Genomic DNA, 11,699 nt, shown 5'->3' with positions numbered 1-11,699 from the left:
CCCATCCCTCCGGCTTTCCCGTCTCACATGATGGAGATGCGAGCGGCAACTCGATGGGGTGGGACCGATCCCAGCACGCCAGCTATGAAATGGAAGGGCCACCCGAGCGGGGAGTTCCAGTGACAGCGTGGCAGCAGAACAGCAGCAACAAGGGGGCAGGGCGCATCGCGGGGTGTATTCGATGCACGAGCATCAGCGCTGGCGCCCAATGCCGGTGCGCCTCCTCGGCTCTGGCCGCCGGGAGAAAAAACTGTACAACAACACGAGAAGGGCGCCAACGAACCCCCGTAAAGAGAGCGAGAAGGAAAGAAAACACTTTTGAGTCCGCCATAGAGCCCTACCGGCTTGCTGTGGGAAGCGGATGAAGAGGAAAATGTGCGTGTGTGCGTCTGCGGAAGCAGGTGGAGGTCGCAGGGCAAAGGGCAGTTTGCCGGACGCATGCGCTCACTAACGATGGAGAGCCTTCGCCACAATACACAGATGCACAAGAACGGACCTCCGCATGGTATGACGCCCGGAGAGCAGCCGAAGCGAGCAAGCGCGTTGACTGCATACACGAACAAACACACAAACGCACACATTCGGCGCCATAGCAAGACAGGTCCTCTAACTAGCTCCCTCGCTGGCGCGAGTGTTTTTGCACGACGTCGAGGGGAGTGCGGAGATGCTGGGGGGCAGCGTCCGCTGGCTCATGCCTTCCAGGTCGTCGATCATGCTGTGGCTCCCAGCACCACGCGTGCTCAATCCGCTTTCCACCCCGGCCTTGGTGACACCTCCATGCTGCATAGACGAGTCGACGAGGTCGCGGGAGAAGGACTGGTGGTGGTCGCTTAGGCATTGGCCGAGGTGCAGCAAGTCTCGGCTCTTGTTCTCCGCATCGGTAGTGTGCAAGCAAGCCTTCACCGGCTCTCGCGAGCTGCCGCTGTTCTTCAGCGATCGACTGCAACGCAACATGTCGAGGGAGTAGCCGCACGGTGACAGTGCTACGCTTCCGTTGTGTGTGATGGCGGGGAGGAACGCCGTTTTGGTTTTGTTATCCCCGCTGCCGTCACCGCCGCCGCCGGCGCCGGCGCTACCGCTAGCGGGGGTGCACGTGTGGTGCGGCATCGCGTACTCGCTGCTCGAGCTTTGCCGAGAGTCGTCCTTGAGGAGTCCGTGACCCGGAGTGTGCGCGTGGGCCCTGCGCTTCGACGTGGGGCCCTGCTGCCTCCCTGGATGGCTGTGTGAGCGCGGCAAGGAAGCGCTCTGCGCTGATCCGTCGCGCGTACGAGTGCTGCTGCTGTACTGCGGCGTGCTCGCCTGAGAACTCTCTTGTGAGCGGCGCGATGTCGCGCTCGTGGCGCCGCTGGTCGAGTAGCGTGTGTGACGCCGCGCCGAGACCCGCTTGTCCCGCTTTCCTTTGCGCTCCCTGCTGGTGCGGCTGCTGGTGCGGCTGCTGCTACGGCTTTCCGGTTGGCCGGCGCTATACTGTGGCCCGGCGTAGCCTGGCGTGAGCACCGCGGTCAAGTTAGGCGAGCATATTGGGGACACCATTTGCCGCTGTGGTGATAAGGTGAAAGGGCGCTCAATGGGCGGGGCCGGGGGGGTCAGAAAGGAGTTCAGCGTCGCCGGCGTCGACATAGACGGCACGTGCACCACGTTCAGAAACTTTGCGAACCAGCTGTGCTGCAGCAGCTCCACCGCCGTGGGCCTCTGTGCCGGGTTTGCGCGCAGGCATTGCGATATAAAGTCCAGCACCTCACTGGACCACGTGTTGTCAGCTGGAATGTACTTGTCGAGCGGCACCGTGGCCGAGCCGCCAATCGCCATCATCACCGTGAACTGATTCGGCAGGTCAGAGAGCGGTGGCTTGCCTGTCATCATCTCGATTACGCAGCAGGCAACGGACCAGATATCCGCCGCCGTCCCGACCGCCGCGCCGTTCGGCTGCAGTACTTCCGGAGCCATAAAGTACGCCGTTCCGACGATATTTGTCGTCATCATCGTCGACGAGCAAATGCTCCGGGCGGTGCCCAGGTCCGCAATTTTGAGCTGACTCGACGTCTCCAAAAGCAAGTTGTCACCCTTCAAATCCTGGTGGATGATGCCACGGCGGTGCATGTAGGCGAGCCCCTGCAGCAGTTGAAAACACAGCGCGGCCGCCTGCGGCTCCTCGAAGCTGCCATACGACTTGAGCGCGGCCGTGACGCTGCCGCCCGAGACGTAGTCCATGTATATGCGCAGCGTGCCGTCGACAACCTCGTCGTTCAGGTAGCGGACAATGTTGGGGTGGTTCAGCTGCTTGAGAAGCGTCAGTTCACGTTTGATAGCCGCCACCTCCTTCGCCAATGCACTCTCTCCCTTGACTGAATTCGATGCCGGCAGCACCGGACACGACGACACACCCGCAGGCGACGCCGCCGTAGCCGCTAGCTTTTCGGGCTGCCGCAGCTGCTGCTCCACCACGCCAGGCAGCCGAATCTCCTTCATTGCTATAATTCTGTTGTTGTTGCGCTGCATCCCCCGGTACACAGCGCCGTAGCTGCCTTTCCCAATCAGCTCGCCCTTCACAAAGTTTGCCGCCGTCGGTCGCGACGCGTCGGCGGGCAAGGAGACAGCAGCGAGTGCGCTGCTCTCGTCGCATAAGCTTGCCCGCCGCTCGGCAGAGCACAGCGGCGTTCGCGACTGGTCGAGGGCGGTGACGCTCACATGGCCACCGCCGCCGCTGCAACCAAAGTGCTGTTGGCCGTCCGGCACCGCCGGGCTCTGCAGAGTCGCAGGTGGCAACGAAATATCTGGAATCGATCCATCCTCGAGGAACAGATGGCTCGCCAGGCGTGGCGCCCGGGACTGACCTCCATTGCCATCTTGCGAGAGGCTGCTAGGCATGAAAGCGCATGCGCCGTTGTGATTGGCACCAAGCCCAGCGGAGCCGCCCGTACTGGCGGTTCCGTTCCCCGTCGTCAGCTGCGTGCCCGTCGTCAAGATCGATGCAGCGAAGGTCGAGCGGCCGTGTGGACTCACCATCGTCGTGGACAGCGAGTGCGGTGTCGTGCAGTTCGAGGATCCCCCGCCGACTACAAGTGCATTAGGGAGGGCATATGTTTCCAGAGTGCGACTCGCCGTCCCAGCGACGCCGGTGGAAGGAGAAGCGCTACCAGCTCCGCTGGCGCCGCCTGTCGTGCCCAGCGGGCTCTCGTGCACGGTGCGCCCGGCGGGTGAGGCGTCGCACTCGCGCTGAACTCTATCTCCCGTGACTGCGTTTGTCGACAACTTGGTCAGTGTTTGCTGCACCAGCACACTGTCGTCGCGTGTGCCGCCGCTGTTGAGCGCGGCGGGAACAGATGTGCGTGGAAACGTCTGTGAAGAGGATGAAGGGGTCGACAACGCTCCCGAGAGCAACGGTATACCTCGCTTCGGAGGCGGAACACCTTTTCCGGTGTTCGACTGTGGCACTGTCAGGAAAGTATTCCGCTCCCCAGACGACGGGGGTTGCGAGTCAAAGGCGCCGTCGGTTGCCAGAGATCCTCCCTCTCGCTGCAGCGGCGCTTGAGGCGGCGAGCTACACCCTAGGCTGCTACCCCGGCGCGTGTGACGTGACGGAGCCGCGGGAGTGATGTCAGGTGCTGCTGGCACCCTCGCCTGCTCGCGCGCCGGTTGTAGCAGCGATCCAGCACCGCCGCTCCCCCGGCCAGCCCAGTTACTTGGTGAGAGACCGACATCCGTGGAGAGCGGCTGCAGACGTGAAGGGGAAGACGCAAGCAGCTCCGTCAGCGGGGACGCCATGCCAGAGCGACTACCGTGTAAGCCGTCATTGCCCAGCCGCATCGTGAGGTCATGTGCGGTGCGCGGGGACGCGATCACGCGCTTCGTTCCCACCGACGGCGACAAAGACGGACTTGACGGATAAGGTGCCGACATGGTGGGCAAACGTGTGTGTCACGAGCGATGAATGGAAGGAGGCGGCAACGACGCGCGAGGGAAAGAACCAGCGCCGAGTGAGCCGGGAACGCAGCACTATCAACACCAGCACGCACGAGAGGGGGCACACGAAAACAAAACGAGGCACGCGCCAACAAATGACCGAGAACTTGCCGTGCCGCACGACAGGGCAAAAGCCGAAATGAGAGAAATAAGCAAACAATGAAAATAAAGGGAAGAAGAGCAGGTTCACGTGTACACACGCGTATATATATATATATACGCGTTCAACGGAATATCGAAAATGTGCCAAAATGTGCAAGAAAAAAAAGCGTGCGACACTGTGATTAGAGCTGACCCCAAACACAACACGCACAGCACACACACACACACAACAACGTGAGCGTGTACGTGCGACGGCGTACACCCGGCTGACGATGTCAGTCGCAGCCTCTTCGCGAGCGAATCGGCACAACGTTAACACGCTAACACCACGAAACGGAGGGCTGCGTGAGTGGTGAGACGCACGCCCCACCCTGCCCGTGAAGTTAAACGTATGCGTCTGCGTCGGCGAGTGCCCACGTATGTATGTATCGAGAAAGAACAAATGGGGAGGGGGGAAGCTGTGATCGCTCCCGGAAACAAGCTTCTGCTATACTGTTGATGCAGCGGCGATGGTGGTGGTCGTCGTCGTCGTGCGAATGTCGTTTGACATTTTTTTTCGAAGAGGGGTCGTTTTGTTTCGTTGTCGCCGTGGCGAACCATGACGAGGCGAAGCGCCGCACGCGTACGTGGCGCATGAGCAGGCGAAGGCGCAGAAGAGAGAGAGAGAGCGGGCAGGGAGCGAGAGACTAAGTGGGGGAGGATGCCGGGCATACGCCTGAAGGGGGGAGGGAAGGGGAGGAGCCGCTCTGAGGGACGGAGAGGCGTGTCTGGCCACGCGGGCTCTCGCTGCAGACGCCGTCGGCGCTGTGCGTTGGGCCAGGGGAAGAGGACCGGGAACGGCCAAACACCGCGCCCCCGTTTTCAGGCGAGCAATGGTGGGCGCAGCGAGACGGTAAATCACAGCCTCCATTGTCCGCCACGCAAGCGCCTCGCTCAGCAAGGCGAGCAGAATCGCGTAGCCTCTGGAAGTTGCACCGCGTGGGATTTCGCTAGTGCTTGGCCATCGCGTGATGCAAGAGGCGAGCACGGAAAACAGAGAGTGAAAGTGGATCGAGAACCCGGTACTGCAGTGCGTGCGTGCGCATGTGCGCGTATCTGTACGGTCAAGATTCAAGGCACGGCAGGCACACGTACCTTCGCTAGAGAGTGCGCACACGCACACACGCACGCAAGCAGGCACCAATGACGTCCAGAACAGCACGCACGAGAGGCGAAGGGATTTGTAAAACAACGAGGAGTTAGGGAGGCGTGTATAGCAGATAGCAGCAGGGTGAAAACTTAATAAGGAGGGAGAGCACGTGGCAGCGGTGACAGAGACCCACTACACTATCGAGCGTGCGGATGGGAACAGCACTGGCCTACAGAAACCGCCCCACAGCCCGCACGCACGCCACCACTTCACGGCACGTGTGGGCTGTGGGACGAAGAGAAGGGGTTCATAAGAACATGTCAGCGAAGAGGTCCTCACCGAGGTCCGCGGCAGCTGCCGCCAGAAGGGGCGCACGGCGCCGTGGCAGCCGCACCGCCTTCGACTTGTGGGGCAGCCGCGTCCCGCCGCGCACGCCCGGTAGCGCCGCGAAGTTCCCCGTGAAATGGGACGGAAAAGAAGAAGAGTGGGCAGATGTGCGGTCGCCACTGCCGCCGATGGCGGTGCTGCGCGGTGTGCAGGCGGCCAGCGCAGAAGCCAAAGCGCTGCCGGAAACGCGATGGGCGGTTGCCAAGGCAGCCTCGCCACATCCCTGTCGGCGAACAGGCCTGGGAAGAGGGTGCGCGGCGGCCGTAGGTGGACCAGCAGCTGCGTGTCTGCCGGGCGGGCATCGCGGGGAGGGCGATGGAGAGTACAGTCGGACGTCGGAGATGTCGCTCCCGGTGTCGGCCTCGGCGGCAGCACTCTTTCGGTTCCTCACCAAGGAGAAGCTCGAGTCCGAGGACTCTTCCCCTACTGCGGAAGTGAAAGGCGAAATGGCCGATGCGTGCGCCGCTGCCGTTGTTGGAGTGTGCTGCACATCACCAGCGGCAGCTGTGACTCTTGCATCAGCCTTTCGCTTCTTATCAGGCACCGGGTTCAGAGACTCTGGAACCGCTGGCGGCGCTCGTATCGGTTTCTTCGCCACTGCAGCAGGCTTCACGGAAGTAAGCCGATACGATAGGCGCAGGGTAGACGAGGCCGTGGATGGGGGCAGTGGTGTTGCGTGCATGTTAGCCATCACGTGTGCAGCACCGCTTCTGTGTTGCTGTGACGTCAACTCTGCCGCTGCAGCCTCCTCACACGCGGGCGTGGTCGTGAGGTAGCCGATGCTGCTGTGCTGTGACGATGCCAGATTCAACGCGTCCACCGCCTCCAGCGCAGACCGTTGTCGACGCGACGCGGCCGTTGCGGTGACGTGTGACTTCCCCTCCGCACGCGCTCGCTTGCGTCGCGGAGGACGCGCACTTAGCACTCGCTCCACTGCCTCTCTCCCGCCCGCCACCGGCGCACGTCGCGCCCTTTTGGCGACTTGCGCGGCGGCCGCAGCGGCCGAGGCCTCAGCCCTTGCACGGCAGGCGTCGCGCACCAACTGCGCGTACAGTAGTCTCCACTCATCCCTCTCGAGATCCAGCGTGGCTTTGCGGTCGTGCGCTTCCTTTGATAACAGCGCATCTCGTGCGGCACGGTTCGCCGCCGCTGCTCGCGAGGCACGCAGCCGCTCCAGCCGCTCTTCATGCCATCTGCGCAGTTGCGCGAGCTCCAGCTCAGTCTTCGCCTTCTCCTCCGCCTGCTCAGCGCACTGCCGTGACAGCCGCAGCTGTTCCTGCTCGCAGAGAAGGAGGAGAAATGCCAAGGCGTACACTCGGCGCGCAAGAAGCTCAGTGTCCTGCTCAGCGACCTGCACCGAGCGCTGCAGCTCCTCTGCGTGTGAGTTGGCTGCTTCCTCGTCGGCCGCCGCAGCGGAGAGCTCTTCTGCAGCCCGCACCACTTGCATCTCGTGTAGAGTCGACGCCTCGGCGTGCGCTGTCTGCTGTGCCGTCAAAGAGCGTTTTGCCTCGGCCACCGCCGCTTCCTTCTCTTGCAGCGTCCTACGAATCGCCGACAGCCGCTCATCACACTTGTCGATCGCGGCTGAAAGCGCGGCAACCTCCTCCTCGGCTGCTCCGCAAGCGCCATCCAGAGCCTCAGCGTACACGCTCAGAAGACCCGCTTCAGCGTTTACACTGAGAAGCAGTCGCTCCGCCGCCTGCTGATCTGAAATCACGCGGTCCACACGCGCAGCTGTTGCGATTTCGGTGCGGCGGCCAGCCGCCTCACGCATCTCCGAGCACCGCGTCACGCGGTCGCGCAGCGCACTCGTCAGCCGTACATGCAAGGCGGCGTGCACGCTGAGCACCCGTGTCGAATGCGCCACAAAAACCAGCGCTCGCCTCCGCACGCACAGTAAACCCCAGAGCATCTGGAGTTCGTTCGAGAAGCGCCTGCCAGCGCAGTGCAGCTGCTTCTGAGCCTGCAGGGCCTGCACAAGAAGGGCGATGCGTGCTGGATGGCCCGAAAAGCTTCGTATGCCATCCTGCAGTTGCTCCACCGCAGCGCTCTCTCTCTTCTTCGACTCGGCGTTGCGGCACTGCAGCGCGGCAAGCTGAAGCGCGTGCTGAGCGAGTTGATCCGCCAGTTGGTGGTTTTCGCGGCGGAGGTCGACGACGTCCTTGCCGCGCCGCTTCACATCTGCAACTCGCTGCCGCAGTGCCAAGACGGCAGCACGGCGGCACCGCTCTCCGTCCAACAGCTGACGCTCCAACCGCTCGTAGTGCGACGACTGCACGGCCTTCTGATGGAGGAGGTCATCGGTGCATCGAATCAGCGAGGACATGACGACGGCCAAACCCTGCAAACGCGAAAGGAAAATTCAGAGGGCCTGGAGGGAGGAGGCGTCGGAGAGAGAGGCACAAATAAAGCGCAAACCAGGGCGGATCTGAGGGGGGTCGGCTTGTGTCTCTGTGGGTGTCTGCGTCCGCGCGTCTCTCCCGGTGCGTGCTTGCGTGAGGGAGGGGAGAGGGGGGCATTTTTTTGAGTGGTCGTCAGAGCATTAGGTGGTGGTGGTGGGGGAAGAGGGTGCGATAAGCGGCAGACGCGTGCGCCTAGGGACAGTAGGGTGCCGCATGCGCGCCGAAACGCTACTGGCAAGGTGAACGCCAAAACACTGGGGCTGTGCTCCCCCCCCCCGCCCGGAGCGTCGAGGAGGACGACCGGAAGCGGGAAGCCCAGTGCACAGGAACATGTGAGCACGCGTCATGAGTGAAAAATCAAATGCATTGAGTTTGTCCTCAACGCCGCTCGAGAGGAGTGCGGGAAAGAGAGGGCAAGTCACAGCGGCGATCATCGGCGGGCCACAACCGCCAGACATGACGATGTGTGCCTCTCTCAGACACCGCCACTCCGGACGGCTCACAGCGAGATGAGGGCAACGAAAACGGCGAGGAGGGCCACGAGCGCGAACATGAAGACAAGAAGAAGGAAGCGGCGCCGTGCAAGCGTGAGTGCGCCACAGGTTGTGTACATCAAACATGAGGAAGCATAACGAAACAAAACGCCGAGGAGCTCGTCAAAGAAAATGGCAGAGGGCGGAGGAAGAGTCGGAGAGCGATATGGAGGCGGTGAAGGCTGCGGGGCATCCGCCTTCGGGCGCACACAACGCTTTCCCCGCAGCAGCAAGGCCATTCGGTGGTGTGGCACGATCATGCCACGATACGTCAAACCGCCGATCATGCAGGCCGCCTCATCAGGGCGGCGGCATCACCGCGTGCAAGCACCGAGAAGGTGACGGAACTGGTCGTCAAGGCTGGCCTTGAGGGAAGCCGCGCTCGTGTAGACGCGACACAACCACATACCTGTCACGTCTGTCACGGAAGGCGGCAGTGGAGGCGCGGCGTCGCTCCTGCTTAGAAGGCCGCCGCGCCCGCTGTTGCCCCACCACGCGTCCCATAATACCTTCGTCTGCGCAGCTGGTAGGAGTATCAGGGCTGGCAACAGCTCAGCCTCGACTTCACCAGGTTCTGACTTGCAGTGGCGCTTCGATGTCGTGTCTGGCAGCACAACACTCACAAGACCGCCGTAGCTGTCACCTGTCCCCACGTTTCCGCGACGTCGCCGGGAGCCACCACCAGCGCTGCCGCGCGCACGAGCAAGCTTCAGCGCCTCCTCTGCAAAGGTCGCCTTCACGTACGCCTTCACCACGCGCCAGAGATCCAGGTATTCTGCCAGGGTGGGACACGTGGAAGGGTGTCGTCCAGCGGTGAAGTCGGTGAGTCGGGGTGGCGCGGCGGCAGCCGGATAGGACGTGCCGCCAGGCAGCGGCGGTACCCGCGAGCAGGTGGCCTCGCGCGCCGCTGCCGCCCCAGTAGCAGCGCTCTTTGCGGCTTGCTGCAGCACTGCAGGACGCAGAAACGATGTTGAGGAGTGCATCTCGAAAAGTCGAGCACTGCGGTACGCGGCCATGGCGGCCGTAAAGCACTGCCCTGCCTCTTCAATGGAATGCTCTTCAAGGGACTTGTCGCACTCCTGCGAGGTCTTCGGTATTTGCGCCGGCAGAGGCGGCCCCTTCGTTGGTGAATACACAGAGCAACAGGCGGTGGTAGACGGCTCGTCGCCATCATTCGACGGTGCGGCGCACGGGAAGTGCGTGCTGAGAGTGTGGAGTGACGGCGTAAAGATCAGATCGAGCGAGGAGTGCTGAAACGCCTGTGCCACCTTGCGCACCGGAACGCCGGCCATGCAGAACAGCAACACCGCATTCGACCGCAGCAAGGGCGTCGCAGCACCTGACGACGGCAGCGATGGCGACGACGCGGTCGCTGCGACCTTGTTTTGAGAGGGCCCCGCGCTCGTGGCAGTCTCCATCGACGCGGAGGTAAAGAGATCTCGCGCCACCTCCTGTAGTTGCGCTGGAGGGCAGGTCAGCACCACCACGTCGCTGCGCTCCACTGCCTGTCGACCGTGATGACGGGCAAGGCAATGCACCCCCAGATCCGCGTAGCGCGCCAGTCGCTCTGGTTGCCGTGTGATGACGGTGATGTGCGATGGATGCACGAGCGGGTCTCGAGTAGTCGTGCCGCAAAAGATCCCAGCGCCACGGCCGCCGCCAGCACAGCCATGGCCACATATCAGCCGCAGCATCAGTTCACAGCACGTACCCCCGCCGATGATGGTGAGGTGCATGTCGAGGCTGTCGGATGGCGCAAGGGGTGGGATAGGAGAAGGGAAAGCAAACGGCACAGGCGGCGCCGGTGTCGACAAGGTCTCTGCAGCTGTCTTCTGTCGCTGCGCCTGCGCACGTGCCAGATGGGCGAACGCCGCGTCGTCCTCGTGCAGGAGGGCCTTGGCAACGGAGACAACGTACAGGAGGCAGTAGCTGTGCTCTGCTAGTGTGCGGTAGACAAGAGGAACCGTCTCGGCTGTGTCCTGCAACGACGCGTCCGTACAGCCACTTTCACTGAGCACCGTGTTGAGCAGCAGTGCGCAGTCTGTGTACATGGGTGACGCGGTGCAGAACGCACAGTGGCCAGAAAAGAAATGGGTGCAGGCGGGCAGCGCAGGCACGCCCCGAGTGCAAGGCGGGAGCCCTTTTTTTTCTATGGAGTATGGAAGCAAGGGGCAAAAAGACTGCAAGAAGGGAGGAGAAGACGCGCAGAGCGCAAACTGCAGCGAGCGACGCAACATACGATGGAAACAAAATAAAAGGTGTTGTGCGTGAGCCACCGCGCACCGCCGCACACGCACGCCTCGGGGGTGGGGAGGGGGGGGGATGAAAATCCACCACAAGGAGGAAGTGCATCAGCGCAGAGAGAGAAGCAGCCGCACGCACGCCCACTCACGCACACGCCGTTACAGCTATCATGGCGCACATCGCAGCCTCCGAGACCGCCGTCCCATCCTGCGCGCCAACTGGGAAGCAGCACACGGCGTACCCATCGCTCTTGGGCAGCGGGGGCTGAGATGCAACGTCGGTCAATACCTTTTCATGTTCGCCTTTTCTTTTTTCGAAATGAAAAAAAAAAAAACGAAAAGAAACGGGGGAAATGAGCTAACGCAGACACATAGACGCAGACAGGGGTGAATGGGACAGACCGCAACACACCAGCACCAACGAGGCGACACACACACACACAGGGTGCAGCACGCTGCTCACGCAGGCGTGCGTCCTTTCATCTGATTGTGGTATGCGGCCGTCCTCCGTCTTGCCGCGTTGCCTTCTGTTTTCCTTGTCTTCGTCCTTCTCTTGTCGTTGCTCGCACGCTCTACTTGCTCTCCGCCTTGTAGGTCAAGTGGCACTTGCCGCAGTACTGACGGTCCTTGTGCTGGGCCATGTACACGCCGGCACCACACTGGGGGTGCGGGCAGTCCTGGCGCGTGCGCTCCACCTTGTAGGAGCCGTCGTCGTTCTCTGTCACCTTGAAGTACTTGAGCGCGCGCATCTTCTCCAGCTTGTGGCGGTGCGTCGGCTTCTTCGGCTTCGTGAAGATGCGCTTCTTCTTCTTCTTGCCCTTACCGCCCTCCACCGGGATGACAACGTCGACGGTGGACTCCTTGGACAGACCGTAAGCGGCGAGCGTCTCCTCCTCGGCGAGGCACAAACACACGGAGGAGAAGGTGTGCCTCGCCCCCA

At 62.3% G+C, this 11,699-nt stretch overlaps 3 protein-coding genes across 3 annotated transcripts; all 3 read right to left on the bottom strand.

The window, feature by feature from the left end:
- Positions 1–606: 606 nt before the first annotated feature.
- Positions 607–3,006, bottom strand: LDBPK_141380 (protein kinase, putative; the record flags this gene model as incomplete). Its single annotated transcript, XM_003859457.1, has 1 exon — positions 607–3,006. One exon carries the CDS (start codon positions 3,004–3,006, stop codon positions 607–609), a length of 2,400 nt encoding a protein of 799 aa, XP_003859505.1.
- A 2,495-nt stretch (positions 3,007–5,501) lies between these two features.
- LDBPK_141370 (hypothetical protein, conserved) lies at positions 5,502–7,907 on the bottom strand (the record flags this gene model as incomplete). The annotated part of the gene is made up of 1 exon (XM_003859456.1): positions 5,502–7,907. One exon carries the CDS (start codon positions 7,905–7,907, stop codon positions 5,502–5,504), a length of 2,406 nt encoding a protein of 801 aa, XP_003859504.1.
- Positions 7,908–8,830: 923 nt separating this feature from the next.
- Positions 8,831–10,567, bottom strand: LDBPK_141360 (hypothetical protein, conserved; the record flags this gene model as incomplete). The annotated part of the gene is made up of 1 exon (XM_003859455.1): positions 8,831–10,567. The coding sequence occupies one exon, from the start codon at positions 10,565–10,567 to the stop codon at positions 8,831–8,833; it is 1,737 nt and encodes a 578-aa protein (XP_003859503.1).
- Between the last annotated feature and the right edge of the window lie 1,132 nt (positions 10,568–11,699).

The sequence above is a fragment of the Leishmania donovani genome, chromosome 14 (genome assembly GCF_000227135.1).
Source record: "Leishmania donovani BPK282A1 complete genome, chromosome 14".
In the NCBI taxonomy this organism is placed as follows: Eukaryota; Euglenozoa; class Kinetoplastea; order Trypanosomatida; family Trypanosomatidae; genus Leishmania; species Leishmania donovani.
Note: the sequence above shows the minus strand (reverse complement) of the source record. Positions and strands in the feature narration are given on the sequence as shown.